This window comes from Gobius niger, assembly GCF_951799975.1.
Source record: "Gobius niger genome assembly, chromosome: 9".
Lineage (NCBI taxonomy): Eukaryota > Metazoa > Chordata > Actinopteri > Gobiiformes > Gobiidae > Gobius > Gobius niger.
Window position 1 is genome coordinate 11,759,183 of NC_136860.1, and position 26,778 is coordinate 11,785,960.

General features: G+C 41.9%; 1 protein-coding gene across 1 annotated transcript in view; it reads left to right on the plus strand.

Moving 5' to 3' along the window:
• The window catches only part of mylka (myosin, light chain kinase a), a 72,151-nt gene extending 60,726 nt beyond the window's left edge, over positions 1–11,425 (plus strand). The window contains exons 21-35 of the mRNA XM_079562821.1: positions 232–359; positions 438–594; positions 1,625–1,815; positions 2,514–2,625; positions 2,718–2,756; positions 2,954–3,044; positions 3,864–4,067; positions 4,694–4,911; positions 6,446–6,569; positions 9,051–9,203; positions 9,283–9,406; positions 10,570–10,660; positions 10,738–10,866; positions 11,007–11,119; positions 11,222–11,425. Coding sequence (XP_079418947.1) covers positions 232–359; positions 438–594; positions 1,625–1,815; positions 2,514–2,625; positions 2,718–2,756; positions 2,954–3,044; positions 3,864–4,067; positions 4,694–4,911; positions 6,446–6,569; positions 9,051–9,203; positions 9,283–9,406; positions 10,570–10,660; positions 10,738–10,866; positions 11,007–11,119; positions 11,222–11,353 — 2,006 coding nt within the window. The 3' untranslated portion in view covers positions 11,354–11,425. The remainder of the gene's footprint in view (positions 1–231; positions 360–437; positions 595–1,624; positions 1,816–2,513; positions 2,626–2,717; positions 2,757–2,953; positions 3,045–3,863; positions 4,068–4,693; positions 4,912–6,445; positions 6,570–9,050; positions 9,204–9,282; positions 9,407–10,569; positions 10,661–10,737; positions 10,867–11,006; positions 11,120–11,221) is intronic.
• The last annotated feature ends 15,353 nt before the right edge of the window (positions 11,426–26,778 follow it).

The following is a 26,778-nucleotide window of genomic DNA, read 5'->3' on the forward strand; positions in this document are numbered from 1 at the left end:
AACATTTGGCAAAGCAACTTATGAGTTGTATTGGAGGAATATTAGGTTAGTTAGTTTTACTCAAGCAATGAAATCAAGTACTTCGACCACCAAATGTTTTATAAGGTGGTACTTGGTGTGAAAAGCTTGAAAACCACTGCTAATGTATGGAGTGAAGACACAAAACAGCAGCATAAGACTTTTGACATTGCTATATTGCAGCATTAGCAGAACTGTTGTATGTGTCCACAGCGCTGCCGCCTCAGATCCTACAGTTCCCAGAGGACATGAAGATCCTGGCGGGGGAGAAGGTGCAGATCCTCTGCAAGTTCTCTGGGGCTCCTCCCATCACCTGCACCTGGCTCAAGTTCAGGAAACCAGTAAGACATGCTGCTGTTTTTGTTTTTCTTTCTTAAATATCCCAAGAGCTAACTGGTGAATGGTATTTGTGTGTTCAGATCCAGGAGGGCACGTCGGACATCTCCATCGAGAGCTCAGACAGCAGCAGTAAACTGACCATCTCCAGTGGCCAGCAGGAGCACTGCGGCTGTTACACTGTGGAACTGAGGAACAGCTACGGGCTCAGGCAGGCCGCGCTCAACCTCACCATCGTCGGTACGCAACCGCACCCTCTCGTACCATAAATTGGTCATGTGGAAATCTCTTTTGTATTGCTGTGTACCTTCAACAGTCTGTTCAAAAGGGGAAACTCAACATCTGTCCACAGTACAGTGATAGTTGTTATGATAAGAAAACTTTTACTGTCCCACACTGGGGAGATTGCGTTGCTTGCTACAGCCAGTACAGCAAAAAGGACAATGAGTCGCAAAAATGTCAGGTCAAGAACCAGAAGTCAAATTATATTTTCAGCTTTGTGGCACATGTGGTAGAGCGGGACGTCTCATGATCGGAAGGTCGAAAGTGACTAAAAGTGGCGCGTGTGTGTAGCATGTTGTACATGTGATAGTTGACAATACAACAATAGCCTGTTGGCAAAGTATTATCTGTTTGACAGGGGGAGGTCTACCAGGCATGGTCTTTAGGGTCCACTCCAGGACCTGGACTCCAGTGAAAAATAAGACTCAGAATCTTGGTGTTTCCCAATTAAATATACATATGCAAGGCTGTATTGAGAAGCTGAGGCACTCTGAACAGGTGTGCGACACTTTTAAGCAATAGATGCTCATGTGACTGGAATCACGTGACAATAATTAAATATTTACAATATTGACAATGACACTGATATACAGGAGCAGGAGTACAAAGAAAAGTAAAAAAATATATATATATATACATGTTTAAGTTTAAAAAAGAAAGAAACATTTATGCAATTATTATAATACAAACATTATACAAGTATGTATGTATATATATATAAATATCTTTTCTTTTTTTTTTTTTACTAATTACAGTTTTTCGGAATTTAATATTATTAATTGAAAGTTGTGATTTTTCTGACATGTGTATCATATGTTTTATTTGTGCAGCCTGTCAGGTCACTACTGGTCAATACATCTAACACACTAAAGTGTTAACTCCCCATCGGTTTATTCCTATGCTGTACCCCTTTTCCTTGAATACCAAAGTTCTATTATGAAATTGCAACTGAAAACATATGTTCTTGGTAATATCCTGTGTCCTACAGATAAGCCGGACCCCCCAGCAAAGGTCCCAGCCGCCTCAGACATACGGCGCGCCAGCCTGACCCTGTCCTGGTACGGCCCGACGTACGACGGGGGCAGCGCAGTGCAGTCCTACAACCTGGAGATCTGGGACTCTGTGGGGCAGGAGTGGAAGCACCTGGTCTCCTGCAACAGCACCTCCTACAATGTACAGGTGTGTACAAGTGTTTTCAGAGCCAACGCGCTGGAGGCAGTTCAACAGGGAAAATGTTAAGACACTGCTGGTTCTGGATAAATAAGGCAGCACTTTCGATTTAAAGCATAATAGGCACAAGAAAGCTCTAACAGTTTGCATAATGTCTCTCCCCACTCTTCATCTCTGTAAGGACTTAAATTTGATTTAAATGCGATATGGTTTCTGTCGTTGCTGTTTATGTGTCCAGGAAGCCACAAAATCTTTGTGTTGTCTGCAAGTTTAAAGTGACACTCTGTAAGTTTGCAAAGTGAGGGGAGATGGAGTGAAATGTTAAGTAAACAATCAAACTCTTCCCCTCCTTAACCAGAAAGTTCTTCTTAGTTTGCAAAACAGGAACAGTATTTTCAAAAGTAAACGATCAAGCTCCTCCCCCTCCCTCCTGATTGGACCTCACAGGCTGGTTCACAGGAAAAGTTTGTCTTATTGGTCGACGTGGGAGGATACTAGCCTCAGAGTAGTTGCTGAGATTCGGGAAGGAGGGACTTACTTTACATAAATGCAAAACCAGGTGGTCGATTTAGCACATTTTACAACATTTTTAAAATTAGACCTCAAACACATTAAGTGTTTTTAGTAAAAACGTTAATGGAGTATTGAAGTGGGCCGTGCAGTGCCGTTTTTCATTTGCCCATCGCTGTTAATAATACTCTTTGCAGAACCTTCTCCCAGAGCGGCAATACAAGTTCCGGGTGCGAGCAGAGAACATTTACGGAGTGGGAGAGCCCAGCGCAGAGTCCGAGCCCGTCACTATGGGGCTGGTGGACGATGGTGAGGGAACGAAACGCAGCAGAACTTTACTCCAGCTACATCCAAAGACACCTCTGTCACTTACTGAACTTACATGTCCGTTCCTCTGACAGAGAACCGAGAGGAAGCTGAGGCGGAAGAAGATGATGATGGTATGGAGTCTTGGAGTATTTGAGACGGTTCTTGACAAAATGACAAGAGAAAGCAGAGCACTCGCCTTAATGAAAAGCTTGACCTAAGTTTGTAGACATGTTGAAAGGGTTTATATCAATATAGATTCCATTTATTTTGAGATTTTCCTTTGAGACACAGCTCCAGATGAAGTTGCTTGTGCTCACTGGTGTTTCAGATGCAGATAAGGAGCCGGACTACAGAGACGTGTCCATCAGAGCAGACATGAAGGTGAAGGACCTGTATGACGTGGAGGAGAGGCTTGGAACGTAAGGATACACCCGCTAAACATTTTTGCACTGTGGAGTTTCCTGTCTATTTGTCTATGTATCTATTTAACCAGGTTAGTTCCACTGAGATCTTAGATCTCTTTTACAGGAAAGACTTGCCCAATTAAAAAAACATACACCGCATTAGTTAAAACATTCACTCACAGATGATCTGAACTGGACTGACATCACAAGAGACATGAAACTATTCAAAGAATTAGGTCCGTGATTTTTAAGTCCTTCTGCAGTTCCAAGTAAATGGAGCCGAATCATTAGAACAAAGACCACGCTGACTCTCATTTTTAAGAGACAAGATCAATAAGAAGTCAGCCTTGTAAATAAAAACATACCAGTGAGATATATCTAACCATCCAACGATCAAGGGGGTGGGCAATTTATGCCCCACAAGTCGTAGGTCGGATTGAATTGTATCCGGCCTGCGGGCCGTAATTTGCCCAGGTTTGGCATAATGTATAGATCTACTGAGAAGAGAATGAGAATGAAAAATATAGCATAAAGCTCTTTTAAGTGTTGATTTCAGAACAGTGAGTCATGCGGTTATTGTATGAGAACAACATCCACTGTGGCGATGGGCAGAGGTGTGTAGTATGAGTAACTTTGTGAAGAAACTGTACTTCTTGGAGTAGTTTTCTCCAAAACAGGAGTAACAATTTACTGAGTGAGTTTTTGAGTTACAAGAGCTTTGACAAATAAAAGCAATTTAAAATGTGTCATGTGCCTAGTAGAATAATAAACAATGCATTGTTTTTTTCCAAATGAAACTGAAAAAATTCCATCTCTGTGAATTTGCCGTTCCAGGGGAAAGTTCGGCCAGGTCTTCAAGCTGGTGGAGAAGGCCACGAAGAAGATCTGGGCGGGGAAGTTCATCAAGGCGTACTCGGCCAAAGATAAGGACAATGTGCGGCAGGAGATCAGCATCATGAACAGCCTGCACCACCCCAAACTGGTGCAGTGTGTGGACGCCTTCGAGGGCAAGTCCGACATCGTCATGGTGCTAGAACTGTGCGTACACGCGAAACGATGATCGTGCTGATGCCAATTATGTATATATATATATATGTTTTTATTTTGTACATGTCTCGTGTAATTGGGGATAAAAAGATATTGTTTTCTTATTTTAAATCGGACGTATCATACCATATTGGGGCTTAAAAACATTCGTCCAGTGATGGATTATGGGCTTTAAAAACATGGAGGTTTTGTATTGAATCTGTGACTCAAATGTAAGCTAGGACCTCAGATGTTTCAGTTTTGAGGAGTTGTTTTTACAGCTGTGAGATGGAGCGATGAGAGGAATCCTAAAGCAGCTATTTCCTCTGCTAAATTTAGTGCAGCCATGGAAAGACAATAACTTCCTTTTTAGATAAAACCTCTCCGGTCCTAGAACAGAAATCTTGCACGGTCATCACAGTGAAGCTGTCATATTATGTTTTGGTCTTTTAAGGTTTAGGTGAAGGTGCATCAGAGGTGATCAGAATAGTACTGGTTATCAACGTCTTATACACTGAAACCAATTAAAGTCCCTGTACATAATTCTTCCCATTTCTCACTGTTCTCCTTTTATATGTCGTGTAGTTTCAGTTATAATTAAAATGTATTCATTTTAACGTGAGCCGCCTCTGTTCCAGTATTTCCGGCGGTGAGCTGTTCGAGCGGATCATCGATGAGGACTTCGAGCTGACGGAGAGGGAGGTGATCAAGTACATGCTGCAGATCATCGACGGAGTCAACTTCATCCACAAACAGGGCGTGGTGCACCTGGACCTCAAACCGGAGAACATCATGTGCGTCAACAAGACCGGCAGCAAGATCAAACTCATCGACTTCGGGCTGGCCAGGAGACTAGGTACAGTGTGTCAGCCGCTTTCAGCTATGGAATAGGCTCAATAAGGGTAAAATTGAGATGCCGTTGGGGAAAGTGCAACAGTGTTAAAACTATATGTCGCGTTGAAGCCTCAAAAACCTATAATTGATGATAATTACAATTCCTGCTTGCTCTCGGGGGTTTTCCCAGTGGCTGACACACTTTTTGGGCCTGTCAGGTCAGATATGACAGAGCAGTCACAATGCGTACTTCTACTTCATGCAACACTTCAGCGCCCTGTCATATTAGTTTTTCCTTTAAGTTTTTCGTCATTGGGGTAGTACACTATCCTACAGATGTGGACCCAGCCCGGGCTCTGATCACTAGGGCTGGCCCAGGGCAGATAAGGCAATGTTGGATGAGTGGACCGCTGCTTCTGCGTGGACCCAGCCCGTCCCCGGACACCGTTCTAGCGGCGTCTTTATGTTTATCACCCGTGTTTATCCAATAGTCATAATATTAATAGACCGTCTTTCCTCACTCCTCCCCGTTTACCACAATGACCAGGGGGGGGAAATCGAGGGGGAAATCATGGCGGATTTACAGACTCCTCCTCTCCAGCTCTGAGCAAGCATGTTCCATAAGGGCGGGATCTTCACTGTAGACTCGGCCCTTGCGTGACTTGTAGTTCGCGCAGCTCCAATGCTAACAGTCAGGCCCTCATTAGCATGAGTTTTCTAAAAATGTTCTTATGAAAACCAGCCTGGTTTCTTTAATTGTAACTAACCCAGCGTTATCACAGGAGAAATATCTATCTGTAGAAAGTTTAGGAAAGTTAGAAAGCAGGCTTTAAAGTTGCTTTTAACGTGTCTAAAGTGCAATGCATTCCAATGGGTTACTAGCGGCTATATGGAGGTACTACAGCAATGGCGGCCCCTAGTGTCGTCGTCAGAAAGCAGAGCACCCAGCGGCCATTGGTTTATCCACACTGGCATGGCTCCTAATGGTCTGAGGCTCACCTTCGATTGCATGACTCTACTGGGGGTGTGGCGTGTGACACAAATCTTCACAGAAAACAGATAGTGTACGGTTTGGCATCATATCTTACACTTGTTATAATTGTGTAGTTCCATGTTTTTATATCACACAAAAGAGTCCTCTCATGCAGTGATTCTCAACTGGTGGGCTGGGACACTAAAGTGGGTCGCAGAACAGTTTTCAGTGGGTCGCAAGCCTTTCCCAGAAAACATATCTTTTCATATTTATGTACAGAAAAAGTATCGAATCACTAGTCTGTTTTTATCATAATTTCTGCTTTTGGGGCTTATTTAATGCGGATAATAATGAGGAAAAGACAATATTCTATATGATATTTTACAAGTTTTAATTGTATTAGGGTTGCGTATTAGGGTCATCCCAGAGTGATTGTGGGTCCCGACACCTCACCAGTTGAGAACCTCTACTCTAGCTTGTCCCAGGCTTTAGCTGGTCCCTGGTTGTGTTTCCTTAACAAATAGTATAAGTGGGTTTTTAAAGATGATTTAAAAGAGGTGCTTTTTCTATTTGCCCCTAACAGAAAATGCTGGCACACTGAAGGTGTTGTTTGGGACCCCGGAGTTTGTGGCCCCTGAGGTTATTAACTATGAAGCAATCAGTTATCCCACTGACATGTGGAGCATAGGAGTCATCTGCTACATCTTGTAAGTCACACGTTGATCTGTATGTTTTCTCTGTTTGCTTTACCATTCATTTTTACTCCTCCTTTCCAGCGGTTAAGCCCATTGAAAATCACTATAGTTGTTTAAGGCAGTAGAATTGAAACCAAATTGCTTTCAAGACATATATTTAAGCTTACTTAATTTAGCTGTTTTAAACATTATTTTCTCTGCACTTTGCTTTTTATTGACGTGCATGTTCTAGCTCTTTGGCGGTGTCTAGTGGCATATAAATGACTTACACTGTGGTTGTCCATAGTCACACTGAGAACTGAGTCAGTGGAGAGGATAAATATGTAGTTGAAAATGTACCAATATATTTTTGGGATAAATAGGTTATAATTTATTAAAGGGGGGGTATTATGCAAAATCGACTTTTTCAAGCTTTACATCATGTTATGATGTCATTCCCTCATTAAAAACATGCCTGAAGTGTTGCCTTAGCACATTCACGTATTTTCGAGTAGTCTGTAAAAACTCTGATGGCAGCCATTTTAGGGATAAAACGCCTGATTCCTTTAGGGAACGCCCTCGACCTCCAGGATACGCCTCCGACCTTTCGTCACCAGCCGAGTAACCAACCACTGCCCCTCAGTAGAACCCCCTCCCCGCAGTGTCTAGCCCTAAGATGTAAACAGAGTCATCATGGAGGTTTAGCTTCATGTGTTGTGAACCGGAGCCACAGCAGACTTTTACAAAGACACACATCAGTGTTTCTGTTACCGAAACACCCAGGATTCAAACCGGTGACAAGAACACTTATTTCAGTGTCTGGTTCTGCGCTGGGCCTTGATGATGCAGAGCCTCCGGAGAAAGCTAATGCTAAGCTAAACCTCGAGTCATCACGTGGAAACGAGAAATATGCACAAATAAAGTCAATAAAACCACCACACACATAAAGAACCGTTTAACAATGATCACACACGGAGCCAGGCTTGTTGATTTGGAAGTTTATTGCTCACATTTCATCTACAATGGGTCATAGACGAGTGGCTTTCTCCCGGAGCTAACAAGCTAGCCGCGACAAGCTAACGGGAAAATTCACTGAATACAAGCAGCATATTATGCACTAAAAACGCCACTAAAACAGGCAACTGCTTGAAGCAGCCTTTATGATGATCACACACGGAGCCTGGCTTGTTGATTTCGTAGTTTATTGCTCACATTTCATCTACAGTGAGTCGTAGCCGAGTGGTTTCTCCCGGAGCTACGGCACTATTAGCCACGGCAAGCTAACAACCTTCACCTTCACAACATTCATTGAAAACAGGCAGCATATTATGCACAAATAACGTCAATAAAGCAGACAACTACTTGAAGCAGCCTTTACGATGATCACACAATGAGCCTGGCTTTACACATTTGTGGTTTATTGCAGACTTTTCATCAACAATGAGCTGTAGTCGATTATAACAAGCTAACGGGGTAACCTCGAAAAACCATTGTCCACCTGCACAGATAATGTCCGTCTTTTGGATCGTATGGGCTCCTGCAGATCCTGGTGTCGTCCATGGGGGTATAGTTAGAGATCCATAGGGCATGGCAGTAGCAAAGAGAGAGCCTCCAAACAGCAGTTATTTTTCAGGCAAGAGCCCCTTCCAAGCGTCCGGTGTGGAAGGTTCGTCTCCAAATAATATCCTGTGTGGCCATTGTTCACAAAGTGATAAACAGTAGCTCCTTTCCAACAATAAAAATTAAAATGCACCGATCGTAGTTTCAATACTGTGGAGAAAGTGTTGTGATGCCACAGACAGCGTGTGGAGGGGGCGTGTCGGAAAGGGTCAGAGGTTCTTAAAGAGACAGGGGCCTATTTCAAGCCATTCGCTACCACCATTTTGAAAGAGCAATTTTATACAAGGCAGTTATTCTAATTTAATGCATTGACAGACCAACAGAAGGTTTCGTCATCATTGTAGTGTGCTATAGACTGGTGCTATGTGGCTGAAAAAAGCATAATACCCCCTCTTTAAAGCAGTACTAAGTAACGTGTTTACCTTAATAAATCCTTTCCGTAGTCCCTGTGGGGGTAATACAAGTGTTTATGGGATGATTGGAGGGTCTTTCATCTCCCCCTGGTGTCTCTGGCCAGAAAACCATGTTTGCAACTTGAAAATAAAAAATAAAAAATTCCATTGTATAATTGGATGTACAGTAACCCTCTCTCCCTTCGCCTTTCCTGTCGGCGTAGTATTTACTCTCCAAGACAATTAATAAGTTAAAAAATTGTAACTTGCTACGACACCTGCAGTTGCGCTTATGGCCTCTAGGGGGAAGAGTTACTTAGTACTGCTTTAAAATTTCTGCGTATTAACTTTATTTATTACAAATAAATGCCCAAATATGCCCACAATTCCAGACGTTGTGGATCATTTTAGAGTGTCATCTACAATGTAATGTGTAATTTGGACTTTTGCTTTTTATAATCCATCTGGAGTATATTATATTATAGTTTGTTTTAATCTCTAGGCTGTCCGGTCTGTCTCCGTTCATGGGAGACAGTGACAACGAGACACTGTCCAACGTCACCTCGGCCACCTGGGACTTCGAGGACGACGCTTTTGACGAGATCTCGGACAACGCCAAAGACTTCATCACCATGCTGCTCAAGAAGGACATGAAGTAACCGTCTCACGCCACCAGAGGGAGACATGTCTGTGCTCTTCTCTGTGCTGACTCTCCTGTGTGTGTCCTCGTTCAGGTCCAGACTTACCTGTGCCCAGTGCTACGAGCACCCCTGGCTCAAACAGGACACCAACACCATGAAGGCCAAGAAACTGTCCAAAGAGAGAATGAAGAAGTACATCCTGAGGAGAAAATGGCAGGTAAAAGAGTAGGAGAGAAAAGAGTTTGTTCAGGTTAGATTTTTTTTTTCATGTCATCGCTAATGATAACGCCAATGTTAAATAAAAAGATTTAGATACCAAATTTTAACTAGGACTGGGGCTGGGCAATTAATGCATTTTTATAAAGTCCTGAGCCAGAACCTTTCTATTTGCGTGTTTCTGGTATGCCCTGTAGATCTGATGCACATGCTACATCCGCTCACAACAGTGATGGATGAGAAAGACCAAACTGGGAACTCATTATTGGTTAAAAAAACATCCTGTAATGATAGAAAATAACTACCAGTATGTTGTGTACAGCAAATGTTAAATTCTTAAAGGGAATGTTTTTTGCCCCTATTGTTTATTGATTTTACTATATAGAATGGAAAATGTGGCACTATCATGACTTTTTAGTGTGCTGTTTACAAGCTACATGATGATTCCTGAAATGCTTGAAAGCTGAATAGCTGTAATAGTGTATTTGTTGTTGAGTTCGTATCTATTTACTCTATGATTTAGTTGCAAAAAGGGTTATTTGATTGAAATTGTTGTTTTTGATTGAAATGTGAATTAACCACAGACTCACTCACTCAATGAAACATTTTAATCAAGTTCCCAACACTAATTTTTTTTTTTTTAACTGACCCAAAACAATGACGCGAGGCCAAAACTGTGTTTTGAGCATACACAAAGCAGCCTTGCACAATTTTTGAAAAATGTTTATTGCGTGCTAAAAGCCCCCTATGAACAGGTGTTGACATGTGCTATAAGACTTTAAACAATATATCTGGTTAGTCCAATGTTATTGTTATGTCCATATAAAATAAATAAATGACATGAAGATCTGTGCAATTGTAAGTGTTAAAGCTGGGGTACCTGATTTTTTTTGGTGTTGTTGAATACATTTATTTTAGTATGTTGTAAACACAGCAAAACACAGACCTTGTTGTATGTCTTCACCTTTAAGTTTTATTGAGCAATGGATGATAGAAGTCTAATCTAAATAAGTGGAATTTATCTTGGGGGTGGCGCCCCTGCTTCACACACAGGAGGGACTGTGAGAGCTACAAACAAGTTTGGGCCAAAACAAAAAATGTCACTGTTTGAACAGGAAATATCAGGTACCCAGCTTTAAGTGATCTGTCCATGTGTTGTGACAGAAAACGGGTCATGCAGTGCGAGCGATTGGCCGGTTGTCTTCCATGGCCATGATGGCAGGAGTCAGCGCTAAGAAAGGATCACCCACTGAAGGTGTGGAGAGCCCGTTTCATTTCCATTGTTCAGATCGTTGAGTTGAAGAGGATCACTGTGGTCTGTTCTGTGTTCAGAGGACAACCAGTTCCTGGAGTGTTTGGAGTACGAGCAGAAGACGGAGTGCAAGCCCACCTTCAGTGCGGTCATCAAGGATGTGGAGGTGGTGGAGGGCAGCGCTGCCCGCTTCGACTGCAAGATAGAAGGTACTGTCAGACAGATTTACAAAAAATCCTTTGCCTCAACACCCTAGAGCAGTGGGCACCAACCTTACTTAGCCAAGGATCATCTTAGCAAACAATCTGAGTTCATAGTGTTATAGTGTATTTTTTTTTGTAAATACAAGGTTACCCTGACCCCGAGGTGGTGTGGTACAAAGATGACCAGCCCATCAAAGAGACCCGACATTTCCAAATCGACTACGATGAAGAGGGGAACTGCAGCCTGGTCATTTCAGAGGTCAGACAACGACACTTTCATATGTCGTATTTAAGTTAAAGTGCGTTTTCTTCCCCGTATAATCCTTACTTTTACTGCCACTACTGTTTTCAATGTGCTCAGGTGTCAGGCGACGACGATGCCAAGTACACAGTGAAGGCGGTGAACAGCCTGGGGGAGGCGACATGTGTGGCAGATCTGCTGGTGGAGGTGATGGCGGGAGAGGAGGAAGAAGAGGAGGAGGAAGAGGAGTGAAGGAGGGGAGGAAGAGGAGAGGGAGTGCCTGGGCGACCACAGGAAGAGCTCATCAACGCAAACACAAACCATTGCCCAGTCACTGTGGGACTAAAAAAAAAGATGCTTAGGGTTTCGCTCCGGGGTGCAAGTGCAGGAATATTCTGAACTTGCACCCCAAAGTGTGTCAAAGACGACGGGGTTGCAGTGACTTCCATTTCTGTGCGACTTTAGTTTGACTCCTGCCCAGTGGCAAAACGTGCTTCCGTGTGAATTCAAACTTTCCGTAACAGCCGTTCTCAAAAACTTTTTTGGGGGACCAGGGGACCCCTTGCTGAACACAAAAGATTCCAAGGACCATCAATCTCTCTTGTCAATGTGACGGCACTGATTTTGAAGTGTTAAAGTAACGATATTTGAAGTCTTTAGGGCCGTGTGTAAATCCAGATTACCTACGGCCCATTGTACAGTCCAAATCCGGTTATTTTAACACATTGAGTGCCGCGCTGTTTTTGGGATTTAGCTGTAGAGTGCCAACTACCCAGACCATTTTTCCTGATATTTGTAGCACCACAGCATATTCTGTGTTACAGCTATGGCCACATGCTATGGCTTGTTTAAAAGGGGAGACTCTAAGCTCTCAGTTTAATCTACGTGCCTCTGAGAAATCTAAACTAAACAGAGGCTAGTTTTGCTCAAAATCACAGATTTTTTTCGAGATACGGATATCGCGTGTTTTATGAAACACAACTGTCTCCCTCATTTCACTCACTTCACTGAGTTGTGACTGAAAAGAACATCGACTATTGAGAATGTCTGGGCGTGAGTTTCACGCTGTTTTAAGAGAACATAGAGCTGAAATATTGTGATAAAAATAGGATGCGGTGGTGACCCGCGGTAAACAGTGCTCGCGGTTTATTTTTAGATCATACAAAACTGTCGGCTTGTTGACCGTATTGGTCCGTGATTATGATGCCGCCTGATAAAAAATAAAGAGCGATCTGAAGCACAAGGTGTGGAGATCCTTGTTCTGTGCAGGGCCGGTGGGCGGGGCATTGAAAACACACGCAGAACTAACAAGGGGCATGGTCATTTCTGCCGTGTTGTGAAAAGTCACAATCTGGACAGTTCATCTGGGCATTTAATCAGTTGTTGATCTTCATTTATTTCAGTTCTGTTCATCACAGAGCTCCCAAAATCACAGATAAGGTGTATTAGAGTGTCTAGTTTCGTAATAAATAGTTTCGCCTTAAAGCCAACTTTCCTACAAAAAATGTGTCTAAAAAGAAACTTCAGCAGTCCGTGAAAACGTTACGTCTCCTGTGTGCCGTCTGCATCTTGTTACAAAACATTTTTAAAGACCGTGAATCCGGAAGAACGTGCCGATGCACTTGGGAGTTCTCGATTTGTATCCATTATCCAGCTGTGTCACTGCGATGTCAGTCAAAACCCGACACTAACTTATTGGGGCTTTTCCTGTGGGGCTCCAGTCCACAATCGGAGCCTTTTACCGACAGAGTTACCGCCCAGACGTTTTGGTATATGTATTTAATAACTCTGTCAGTGCAAGACTCGTGAAAAAGACTTAAGTTGTGCTCTGTCTTGCTGCTTCTGTCTCGACTTTTCCCCTTTTGTTTGCGCACTTGAATGCCGTGCCTCTGTCTTTTGTTGACGACTTCTGCCTTATGATACGAGCCTTAAACAGCTGCGTTTCGGGCTCGGGATTCCGCAGTACATGGTGTAAGATTTTCAATGGAACGTGTGTGAGGTCATTAAAAGATCCCCTTTTGTGCTTTGGGCCAAATGAGTGCGCTTCCAGCCAATTTGGATACCGATGCTCTGTGTAATAAAACGGAATAATCCCAATCTTTAACCTTTTAACCCCCGCTTCTTGACTGGCGTTTACCGCCTTTAGGCCAATGTTTTTGTTGTGTTTTCATCACGACAACAAAAACGAGAAAAATTCGGCAAACATGTGACAATAACGTGAGAAAAATGTGTCAAAATGCGACTACGAAAAAGTGATAAAAAACACAATAAAAATGACTAAAATGTGAAAACAAAAAGAAGTTTGGGCGAGTTTTGTAGGTCTTAGCTTTCAAATGAGGCATTACTCTGGACGAATAGGCTGTAAGCTCCAGTCGAGAAACGCTTAGATTCGGGTAAAGCTGGAGAAAATGTGCTTGGTAAAGGGGGGGTTTATTACGTTTCTTTTTTGTAGACCAGGGGTGCCCAAACGTTTTGTCTCTGAGGGCCAAAATGAAAATGTGCCTGTGGGCCGCGGGCCAAACACGGCGATGTCAGCGTGCAACACATATAACTGCAAATAATAATAGTTACTTTGTTTTGTTTTTTGGTATACATTTGCATTTAATTCTATCTATGCAAATAACATCCTAAATGCCTAATTTGGAAAGTCTGATGTTTCGGACGCAGCCTTATTAACCAGATGCGGCGCAAAAGTAGGTCACTCTCCGGCGGGCCCCACTTTGTGCACCCCTGTTGTAGACGATGCATGAGAATGAATGAACATGAGACACATCTAAACAAGCCATGCCAGATTTCTTTTTTAGACGTTTAGGTTGTCGCTGTTCAGTTTCAATGACATTTTGCAAACCCGTGTGGTATTGAGGTTGCTGGCTCACTTATCAATCTAATAGCACAGGCACATAGGGAAATCTGTTGTTATACAGCACCTCACAAACAAAACACAGTTCATCGGTCCATATTTTACTAGCAAGAAAATATTTATTTGTCATCATTACTTCACACACGACGCATCGGCTTGAGCTTTTTTTTGTTGCCGTCTGTCACTTTTTGTTTTTGTTGGTAAATTGTATCTTTACTGTGTTGTCACATTCCAGCAGACGGTTTGCTGTTCGTGCTTCATGTATTTAAGGGCTGCAACGTAAAAACCAAAGAATGCCTTTTTCCTCACCGGAGTGCGTGCGTGTGGGAGTGCGTGAGCGTGTGTGGGTCTGTTTTGTTTGTGTTTGTTCATTGTTTTTAACAAATGTTTTATTTTTAAACTTATTTAAAGCACAGATTTATGGATATGATATTTTATTGTATGAATTGTCTTGGAGATATTTGTCAGCACTTAATTTTTCACCCCCCTCCCCTCGTCCTTCCCTCAAAGCTAAAGCAGTGATCTCACCCAGACTGTTTTGTATTAGATGTTGTATGTAGAGGATATTTCTTTACTTTTTATAAATATATCAGTTTGATGAACGATGAATAACATGTATGAGAACACTACAACTGTAGTTGCTCACAGAAACCAAATAAATTTGTTTCTCACACAAGTAACAGGTGGTGCTGGTGTCCTTTTCCATACATCTGAGTGTGCCATTTTGTTTGTTGATCCATTGATACACTACAGGCAAAACTCAATTTTTTCAGTTTTCAGGTTTTGGGCCAAATGGGTCTCTGAACATATAAGCTTTCACCCGGGAACAGAAAATATGCCTAATCTTCACAATAACATGTTTAAATATTGCGCTGATTCAATGTTCCCCCATAGACTTATATGGGAGAACACAATTTCAAGGGCCTTTTTCTCAAAACACATTTTTCTGTCATTGTGGCGACACTATGTTCACGTCAGTCGGACCTAAAGACTTCAAATTTTCCAGCCTTGGACTGAACAAGATTTGGAAGATTTTTTCAGAGGGATTTTTTATTATTTAATCCCTAAGCCCCATTTATTGAGTTTTGAATGTCAAAACATTAGGCGAAAATTGCACTTTTACAAATGTTTCCACTAAAAAACAGCTTATTTTAAAACTAAACAAGAAATCCAAAATCCCCTCTGAGAAAGTCTTGGCAACTCATTTATCAATAAAATGAAACCATAAATTTGAATGTAGCTCTATCCATTATTCAGATTTCGTCGCCGAAAAGATGGGAAATTTGGGGCATTTTTAGGCATAAAACACCTTGTTCTTTAATGAAAAGATAAAATAACAGAAAACTTGCAATGTATTTTTTTCTCACATTTATGCCAGTGATCTACAGCAACAGTTTCAAATTGATATATGTAAATATACATTTTTTTCCCTATTCACCTGCAGTGTCTCGCCTTAAATTTGTGCCATTAACCCAGTCTCACTCCGAACTCCAAGAAGTTTCCCTGTTCTCTATGTTTGATTTAAATGGACTCTATATACAGTCAGCTACCATTAGGGTGAAGACTGACGAGTGTAAATATTTCACTTTTCATCAGTATGTAAAATGTTTCTGCGACTCACACTCTACTAACATTTGATATCAGGTACCTGACATACAAGAGTAAAAAAACAATAAATGCACATTTCATATGTTTTGTAGGCCTTAGCTTTCCAATGAGGCGTTACACTGGCCAATAGGCTGTAAACTTTTAGATTTGGGTAAAGCTGAACTGGAGAAAATGCACTTGGCTATGGTGGGGGTTAAGAGGTTAAATACAACATGTGTTATGTTCATTCTATCTTCAGAGCCAAAGTAATAACATAATAATACAGTAATAATATCTCAAGAAACACTGAATCTGACGCCAATCAGAGGCCCTGGTGCACGTGACCAAACCGCCTTCTGGATGATTCGCTTGTTTCCTTTGATGGTGCGAGCGCGCGCGTCAATCAAGCTAATCAACACCGCCAACCCGCTACTCAGAACATCCATGGAAAACACGGGCATGGACATGAACGTTGTTGAGAAGGACTTGGAGAATGCGAAGTCTTCCGTCTCCCCTTGTGTGTTGTTGGACTTTCATGGACACTCGGCGCTGGCACAGTTTCTGACTGATGAAGATACTACCATGCGGTGAGTAGTGCGTTGATAGACTCTTTTGTGAGAGTGAAATGTTGGCAGTGGCACAATGGTGGCCTTGTTATGAGGCGTGTGTCGCAGCTATTTAAGACACAAATCACCTTTGAGTCGTCTCGTTCAGAAAAGTTTTTATTTTGAGGTCAGAATTGTTCATGAAGCATGAAACCGCTCACACCGCATTCACACCAAGCAAAGACAATTTAGATTAGTCTGCCTTTTCATATTTGACAAATACAACAAGAACACGTGTTTTTCCTGTGCACTTCAGAAAGGTGACATGCTGTTTGCAATGCACACCTGTCTCTGCCTCTCGTAAGAACCCCACGAGAGCAGTTTTATTGTAGGTAGTTATGATGATGGTGACGTGTGCAGAGCTAAAGTGGGCGTGTGACCGAAGCCTGGGTTTATGGAAATTATGAATTTATGAGTCTATGTCTCTATGGTCTATGTAGGCCTAGAACTTTACACATCATATTTCATCTTAAGCACTGGAAAAATAAACATTCAATTATAATTTGCATTTGTCTCGTTCCTAGCTTTCCATTCCGGACATTTCTAGAATCCTAATAGTTCACAGGGACGAGTTTATACACATACACGTATAACTTATTATACGACAAACTGCCAGTTCGCCCTCAACAACTTTCGTACATCGGGCTTTGTCATAAATGTCCATTTTTGAAATAGTTACTGACAGTCGGGTGGAGAACCTTTGAAATCCTTTTTTAGTGGATGGCTTCAACTTTGCAGTATAATGAGATGTCTCATGTTGGCCGTGTGTTTGATGTGAACTTATAAATGCTGCGCTATGAGAGCCTTCACAAATATGTCAAGAGCATAATAATCTGGTCATATTTTCAAATTCTGATTGATTTTCTTTCTCCAGGAGTAACTCTAAGTGTTTCTGATTTAGCTACTGTGACCCTGGAGGACCATGGACCAACACCCGCACCCAGACCTGCAGGTGGGCTAACTCTGACCGGGGAAACCTTGCGGTGATAACAACTGGTCAGTGGTTGCCCAGGGGTGAGTGAACTGCAGGGGAAAACACTTCACGTTAAGTCAAATTTTAGTTTATTTCCAAGTGAATAAGGTTTTATAGTCAGTTGCATGTTACGTTCTCAAAACCTTGTCATACATTATTCATTTTGTTATTTATGAGAACAATGTTGGGTGGATTTTAATTTCATCTTAAATGTGGTATTGTTTGTTTGTAATTTTAAGTCTGTTACTCATGAGTCTATCTTGCGTAAAAGAAGGGCCATGTGAGCTTAAAGGGAATTGTTCTATTTTGCCAAATATATTGTTCTTCTCTTTTATATCTTGATGCACATTTTTGGCCACATCACCATCTTCTAATGCTCTATAACGGTTTTAAAGGAATCATCTTTGCAAGCTTTTTAGTAGGGCCTGGCCGATATATATCAGGCCGATATGAGTCTTAGGGCGCACTCACACTTGTCCATCCGAACCGCGCCCAAGCGCTGGAAGCCACTTAGAGGAGGTGGGCCAGAGCGCGGCTCGGTTGCTCGTGTTTGCGCACACGCACGGATACAAGCGGCGGTTGTATGGGTGGGTGCATTTGTCACGTAAAACAGTGAGAAAAGGCTGTGTTTATCAAACAGAGCAGCGGCTGCCTCGCTCTCGTCTCCCCGGCCCCCGACCGCTTCTTTCCCGGGCCCCCGGCCACATACCGCTCGTCTCCCCGACTGCTCACTCCCGACGCCCTGGCCGCTTCACGCACGTCTCGGGCTGACTTTATGGGAGCGGCTGCGCTTCTCCCGCCCTGTGTCCGAGCTTCTCTGCTGCTGCACTTGGTTTGGCCGCAGGCTTTAGTGGGACAGATAAAACCTGCGGGTGCTTTTATCGCTTGTGACTTCGGTGCGTGTTCTTGTGAAGTGCTTTGTCGCAATGTAGCGTATACGAAGTATAGTCTATACTTCCAGGAGTTCACCAACATAAAGCTGTTTAACCAGTGGCCGAAGCAGCAATGAATGACATAAACTGAACGTCATATCTTCTGTTCTCGTAGCCTTTTTTTGAAGGCTGTATATGACTCCAAAGAAAGGCTCAGAGCGGCAGGTGCTGCTCCACCCCCCCGCCTCAGCTGAGCGGGACAGAGGGACGCGCACTTCTCTATTTCTCTGCTTTATTAAAATCGACTGTTATTCACCATAGCCCTTTTTGTGAAACTGTAGTAAAATGCAAAGAAAAGTGGAGTGAAGAGATTTGACAGGGGGTCAAAGTAGACATTATTTCACGCAGCTGTTTAAGGTTTTTTTTTCTTCCGCATTATGTTGCGCTGCTGCTGCTCACGTACACTTGTAAACAACTCCTCGTGCTCGGCCACGGCTCGGTTCGTTTGTGTAAGTGTGAGCGCGGGCCGTTCGGGGCATCCAGGCCTTTCCTCAAACGAGCTGGAGAGTGGCACGGTTCGGATTTCAAGTGTGAGTGCGCCCTTATACAATATCGGCTATTGGTCGAAATCAGCCGACAAAAAAGCCGATATATCCGGAATCGAAAGTGATAGAGACTGTTCTTTTGGATTGGAAAGAGCTCAGTCAGAGCTTTTAAAACAAGCGCCCCCCACAACTTCTAGGCCACATGTGAGCGGAGAAACACTGCGGTGAACATCGGTCACAAGATTGTACACCTGTGTTTCTTATGTTGTAGACTTTGGCGTTTAATTTCAGAATCGTAAGAGATAAAGAATTTTGAACATTATTAAGTATTATTTGCACAATTTTCACAATTACAGACTGCGGCTATTTTTCTTATCGTCCATAGCAGTGGTTCCCAACCTATTTTGTCTTGCGGACCCCTTGGACCGTTCAGTGGCAGTCCAAGTACTCCCTACCTCAAGGGTGTTGCAGTTTATTTACAATGAAATCCCTTAAAAGCGCTATTTGTAAGAAAAAAGACAAATGTTGTGTTCAAAGTAAACTTAAAGGAATAGGCCACCGTTTTTACATACTGAGATATGTTCTTACCTCACTTTAGCCGAGTTAATATATCCCCGTCTGGTCTTTGTCCGTGCGCTCCTCCAGGCAAACGGAGCACATACGATTTTATAAGCTATATTGTGAGGCGTAATGATACGAGGAGCAAAACGTCCGCGCAGTAACTCCTAAAGACTTCCCCCGTTCACTTCCGTCAATAACCTTTAGGAGTTACTGCGCGGACGTTTTGCTCCTCGTATCATTACGCCTCACAATATAGTCCCCCTTTTTATTTGCTTATAAAATCGACATGCTACATTTCTGTGTAAATATACTTCGCATGAAAACACTTCACGTAACTTTATTTAAATAGGGAACACGTGGAAGAGCTTGGTAGCTTCTATCGTGAGCTTTTTCGGAGCTATGTCACATATGGGAGAGGCTGCGTATGTGCTCCGTTTGCCTGGCAGAGCGCACGGACAAAGACCAGACGGGGATATATTAACTCGGCTAAAGTGAGGTAAGAGCATATCTCAGTATGTAAAAACGGTGGCCTATTCCTTTAAAATTCTCCCAAAACTACACATTTTCCTGCAAAATATAGCTTTCCCTGTCAAAATAGTGTTCAGTTTCCCCCTTTTACACCTCTTTCAATCTGAAATAGTTCCAAGTACCGCCTGCTAGGTCCTCGAGTACCCCGAGGGGTCCCTGTAGCCCTGGTTGGGAAACACTGGCCTATAGTATTGTGGAAACATTTCTAGTCATCTTCACCAAATTCAAGCTTGTGTCATTAACAATGTCAGTTTGAACTACCCTCTTCCCGCCATCCATCTTCTTTTGTTCATCCGGGGCCTGGTGGGGGAGGCAGCAGTGTGAGCAGAGATGCCCAAACTTCCCTGTCCCATCCTTCAGCTCCTATCTTGTCACCCCATTGGTCAACTGAGCAAAAACAATTTTACTCTATCATTTTGGGGATTTGTTTTTATATTTTACTGTTGTTTTTTTCTATTTGTAGGTCGCGTAATGTGTTTGTGCAGTAGAGGGACAATTAATTGTGCAGGCGTGTTTGCGGTTTTAGACCCTTGAGATCTGTGAAGGACAGTTGGTCATTGTCATTAATGAGTTCCACTGGGATCCGCTCGGGACAAACGACTGTCACTGTGGACATCATTAGATCGTTGCATCATCCTGTTACTGTTCGGCTGTCCTCCGTGACACCTTTACTTTTAATGTACAGAGGTGACTCGCCCGTTCAGTGTGTTTTTGTTCTTGCTTTTTCAAAACTTTGTGCCTTTTTCTCCAATCCACTTTATTCATTCAGTACATCTCATGTGCAGAAACATTCCTAAAATGCTGCACATACGATTATTAAAGCAAAAAGTGTGTTTAGCTTCCCCAATTTAAATTCAATAAATAAAAAATGAACCAAATAGAAGCATTCATCAAAACAAATAAATAATAGCCTACAATAAACTACAATAAAATGGCTAAAAACAAGTGAATACATACAATGAAATAGATCAATTAAAACGGATAAAGAAAATAAAAAAATACGCTCGGTGACATAGTTCATTGTGTCAACGTGTTGACTTTCACAGGCGGTGATGCTTCTGAGATTGCGGCTGAAACATGTTTGTCAGACTGAATGAACCTTGAAAGTTAATAGAGTAATCACAACAGAAAACCACATTACTTACCCCAAAAACAATTTATAGAATGGGACCAAATTATATCAAAGTTTATATGGAAGGGTAAAAAACCCAGAATTAGGTTCAAAACGTTACAAATTAAGAAAGAAAAAGGGGGTATGGGCCAACCATGTTTACGAGAATATTTTTATGCTGCCCAGTTGAGGCCCCTGGTTTGTTTGTGCTCTCCGGTCTACACAGCTGGATGGAAGGATATAGAGGGGACTATGATTAAAGGAATACCACTTAAAGCACTAATAGCAGATTCTAAATTGCAGTCCAAAATCAATCTTTCAACTGAACACATATCATTCACAACAATTACAGCCTGGAATGAAATAATCAAAATCGGTGGTTTACAGGAGGAATCTAAAATCCTGCGATGGTTTGCATATGACTCAGAATTTACTCCTAATAATTATGATAACAGATTTAAAACATGGATTTTGAAAGGATTAACCAACTATAATTCATTTGTCCACAAGGGGGCTCTGCAAACATTTGATGCTCTGAGGCAAAAACATGGGTTGGGCCCTGAAGACTTTTTCAGGTACCTGCAAGTCAGGCACTATTTCAATCAGAATATTAAAATACCTTCACCTGACCAAGGGCTCTTACAAACATTTATGTCATTAACAAAATCCTTGTCCCTTACCAAAATTATTTCCAAACTATATAACAGCATCCTGCGGAGTAAAGGGGAGAGCACCTACTACGTGAAAGAAAAATGGGAAAGAGAAGGGCATCTTACAGTAACTGAAGAGAAATGGGATCACATTTGTGAAATTCAGTGGGTCTCAACTGGGTCAAATACATGGCGTCAATTCTGCTGGAAAAACACAATGCGTTTTTTCATTACACCAGCACAAAAAAGATACCAGGGTACAGGAGATACATGTTGGAGATGTGGTGTTGCAGGGGCAAATCATTTCCATATTTTCTGGAGCTGCCAAATTATTCAAGAATATTGGGTAGAGATTCATCAACATATACAAAATGTATTTTCAATTGTTTTCCCCTTATCATTAAAAGCAATCTATTTTGCTGACATAGAACTGGATGGTCTTAACAATGGAAACAAGAAACTACTTTATATTCTCTTAGCGGCTAGTAAAAAGGCCATCACCAGAAGATGGCTCAAGCCTGGAAAACCAACAAACGAGGATTGGATCAACATTATTCACGACATCTACATCATGGAAAATTCATCTCAGTTGAAACTGCAAATGGACTCATTTTACAGGATTTGGTCAAAATGGACAGAATATGTCAAGCCGATAAGATCTGATTTCATGTAAAGCTGCTATTGTTGACAATGCTATGTAAACCAAAAGGGTACCCCACCTCTCTGTTGTTCATTTGTGCGAGTTCCATATGTAAATATGGAAGAGCAAAATCACATTACTATTTTTTTTTGGAAAGAAAATATGTAAAATTTTATTATTTGTCTCTTCAATAAAAAAGAAATGTGAAAAAAAAAAAAGAAAACGACATTACTGAGAAAATAAAAGCGTTCCCAGGCTTTGAGTCTCTTGGGCACCATGAGCTGTAGCTGCTGGAGTGTAAATTTGGATGATGTCTGTGAGGTTTGGAGGTCGAGCCCATTCAAATCTTTTTTTTAAAATAATTTCTAAATTGAGCAGGTTGCCAGTGCAAAAAAAATCTAAAGCATTGGGGGATGTGTTAAAAGACACGGCCAGAATGTGTAACTGCATATGACGGTTATGCCAGTGATCTGAACTGTAGAGCTGGGATCCATGATACGGCCACGAGCTTCATATCAAGGAATAGAGTTTGTGATTGAATGTTCGTTTTAATGTCACCATAGAAATCCGCCATGTTATGCGTTACAAGCAAACACTGTCCATAGACAAACATAAGTGTCATTGAAGAGTCACAGCTACCACTTTTCTTACATGTAATATCAGAATGGGCCCTAGCTGTAGGGTTGTTGGACTAGAGCAGCAAAACCATCCCCCCCCACACACACACACACACACACACACACACACAGATTTTCTCGTTCGGGGCATTAAAAATGTCTTATCTTAACAAATAAATGACTTGATAAGGTTCTTCAGTGAGTATGTTCTAATTAATAATACAACAATAGCTATTAGGCCTCATTGTCCAAGTTACCAGGAAAATTAATGTCACAGTTGAAATAGTAGCCACTATTTTGGTGTATTGTTGTCTTTTGAGTTGAACTAGCTTTGGTGAGTGGTGCAATGGACACTCATGAGAGGATATCTGGAGGCCACCAATGATTCGCAGGGACAACACGAAGTCTTATGATTTACCTGCTTCTCTGTTCACATTTCATATACAAGTTTTTAATCAGATAAAGGGAAAGTACTTCATAGCTTATAATTTTTACTGTCGCATTATAACACAGTTTTGTTTCATACATTCACCTCAATTGGCAGTTTTGCATTATGGATCCTTTGTACATTTATCTGACCAAAATTCTAATCTCCCCAGAGCCTCTCTCTGGAGTAGCCGTTTGCATTATCACTTTTTTTTGTTACATTTAATAGAACTTCAGAAAGTAGATCCTCACAGTTTTCTGTGACTAAACAGTTTTTGTCTAAAAGTCTGCAGAACCACATCCTCAATATAAGGTGCATTTGGACCAGGATCTCCCAGGAACTGCCTATTCCCCTCCACAGTTAGTCTCATGAACCCTAAAAGTCTTTGTATCAGACTCATGAACCCTGAAAAACTGCTACTTCTTGTTTGAAATGTGGTTCCTGCATCTGCTGCTTATGATGCGTTTAGAAATCCATCAACACACGCACACACTTGTTTTGTCGTAAATGTGTATTTTGTATATGCAGAGTTTTTTTACATTTTTGTTAGGTATTTTTTTGCATGCCCTCATAGTTTTATCATCAGCATTATTTTAGTCTATGTTTCACATTGCACCGAAGAACATGCCTAGTTTATTACACCGTTCAAAGGTTACTAATACAAATTATTCTGATTATTTTTTAAGTTATATTTCATGGCTAAGATGTCCAAAAGCACTTATTGTGTTGTCTCTTAATGAGCTCCACAGAGAGTAAAGACTATGATAAAAGCTCTTTGAATCAAGGCGGTGACTTTGTTCCTCTTTCAGAACCACGTGTTTAACCTGATGTAAAACTGACTATGTTGGCCTGTGTACTCCTCTATATTCCAGCTCTCTGAGGACAAGTTGATGCTGCTACATGCACTGGCTCATATACCTCTGGCTGTGTTTTCTCTGCACTCAGTTGTTTCTCATTGCTTTGTTGTTATTGTCGACATCTTAAGCCGTTTTTTATGTATTATATCAGTTTTATAGATGCCTCTTTGTGCACCAAATGTGTTATGAACAGTTTAACATAGCAGAAAACTTTTTTTTTTACTATTTTTATTAAGTAAAAAGGGGTCACAGAGGAAAGAATTGCTGTGTACTCTGTAATCCTTGCTTGATACACAAGTGCTTTTTCAGCTTGGTCTTTGTCTTTTGGTTACTTTCGTACACACCCTGAATAATGACACACAAAAGTGACTGAAGGTGTTGAAGTGATAATGAACATTTCGTATGGGAGCACACTGAGCCTGGACGGCCTGGCCCATCTGTATGAGCACAGGTTCATGTTCTTGCTTCTCTTCCTGCTACTCTATGTCTTTGTGATACTCAGCGACAGCCTGGTGGTCTACATCATCTGCTCCCAGCGCAGCCTGCACCGGCCCATGTACGTGTTTGTGGGGGCCGTGCTGGTCAACTCGGCTCTGTGTAGCTCGTTCATTTACCCCAAACTGATATGGGACCTGCTGCAGGGGAGGCGTGTGGTGCTGCTCCCCCTCTCATTGTGTCTGTTTCAGGCCTTTATGATCGGTTCGCTCGGCTGCTCCAGTTTCCTGCTCTTGTTGGCCATGGCTTTTGACCGCTACCTGTGCATTTGCCGCCCACTCCATTACGCTGCACTCATGTCTCCTACTGCTGTTACGACACTGCTGTTGGTCTGCTGGTTGTGGCCAGCGTTGATTGTGGTTGGGGTAGTGACATTAGCGAGTCGGCTGCAGCCCTGCCTCTATAGAGTTACTAGATTGTACTGCGACATGTACACTATTATCAGTCTGAGCTGTGGACGAGAACGCCTTTTGAGCGAAGTTTATGGTCTTTTAAGCGCGACACTAAATATTTTCCTCCCCATAGTCTTTGTTCTTTTTTCGTATGGCCGTATCTTAGTACTGTGTCTTCAGCGTTCCAGAAAGTTTGCCTCGAAAGCCTTCAAGACCTGCCTGCCTCATGTGATTGTTTTTGTGAACTTCTCCGGGTTTACACTCTTTGAGGTGCTGTACAGGAGAGTACCTAGTGGTGGGACTTCGAACACCGTTACGTCTTCTCTCCTCATGGTGATTACACCCACTGTGTGCAATCCAGTTGTGTATGGACTGAAAGTGGTGGAGATTTACCAAAAACTAAAGGAACTGTTGCACCGCCATAGACAGCCTAAAAAGATGAGCCCTGAGTCAACACAAGGCATGTAGTAGTATTTTTTTGTCCACAGAGACAATTAGCTTAAATAAGCATAATTTTGAGTAAAATTAGGCTCAATAATCAATTTGGTATTTTCAATAATCAACTTGGTATTTTCTTTACGCCGTTATGGTGGTGTATCTAATATTTAGCTTGATTAATAAAAAGATTGAAGATCATCATTTTGGTCCTGATGATCTATGAGTTAACAGTGAGCACAAGTTTGTATACTTTATTGTCCCTGTAAGGAGCAGTGGTCGACAGCAGTGCCGTGTCCGGGGACCCATCTCCATGATGTGGAGCCAGGCTGATGGTCACAATCACCTGGCTGGAGGATTCAACTATTGCACATGTTTTTAGTGGTAGGGGAAACCTACGCAGACACGGGGAGAACATGCAAACTCCGCACAGAAAGGCCCCGTCCTGGTGGGAATCGAACCCGGGACGTTCTAACTGTGAAGCGGAGGCGTTAACCGCTGCGCTACTGTGCCGCACAAGCACACTGAAGTATGTGTTTTTAAATTCCCCTAACAGCATGTCATTTCTTCTTTTTAACAGTAGCTGTCAAACATTGTTACATGTACCACTGGTGGTGGTGGTGGTTGCCTACTCAAGGTCATCTGCAATTTTAGACTTTTTTCCTTTTAGAGATAACCAGTTTAGACATGATTTAGTCCCATTTAGGTCTATTAAGGACCCCAATTTGAAGGTTTAGTCATGTTAATTTAAGCCTGGTGGCAGTTGAAAGAGCAATTATTTGCTTTATTATATTAAATGGTACTCATAAAATCTAATATTTTATGAGGCTTATCAGGTGTGAAAAGTTTAAGCATTATGAGCAATGCCATTTCAAAAATCTTTAATAGTCTATTACAGAGACTATTAAACATTTTTTCAATGGCCTTGCTCATAAGTGCCTTAGTGTACTAAGACAATAGTGCATAATTTCCTAACTACACTATGGCCTTAGAACACTGCTCTTACTGTAATTCTGTAATTAAAATATGGTAAACCCTGAATGAAAGCCTTTCGACATTTTCACTCAAGCATGTCCGGGCCTACTGTGTTGTCGAAACTGTTCTTGTGTTTTATGTGATTTGTATATACTTTTTCATGTGCGCTGAATAGTTAATAAACAGTTTGAACCAGTTTCGAACCATCTGCAAACTCTAAGAAGATTTCTATTTTCTTTCTAATTTGAATGCTTGCCACTATGCATCTTGCTCATACCCTTAACTATGAATGATGGTGTTTAACTGATCCTTGTCAGATCGAACATTTCGTCTGAGAGCACTTAGAGCCTGGATGGCCTGGCCCAGCTGTATGAGCACAGGTTCGTGTTCTTTCTGCTCTTCCTGCTGTTCTATGCGTTTGGGACTATGTTTGTGACATCATCTGCTCCCAACGCAGCCTGCACCGGCCCACATATGTGTTTGTGGGGGCCCAGCTGGTCATCTCAGTCGTGGCTTGCTCTGCACTAGACCCTAAATTATGTGGGAC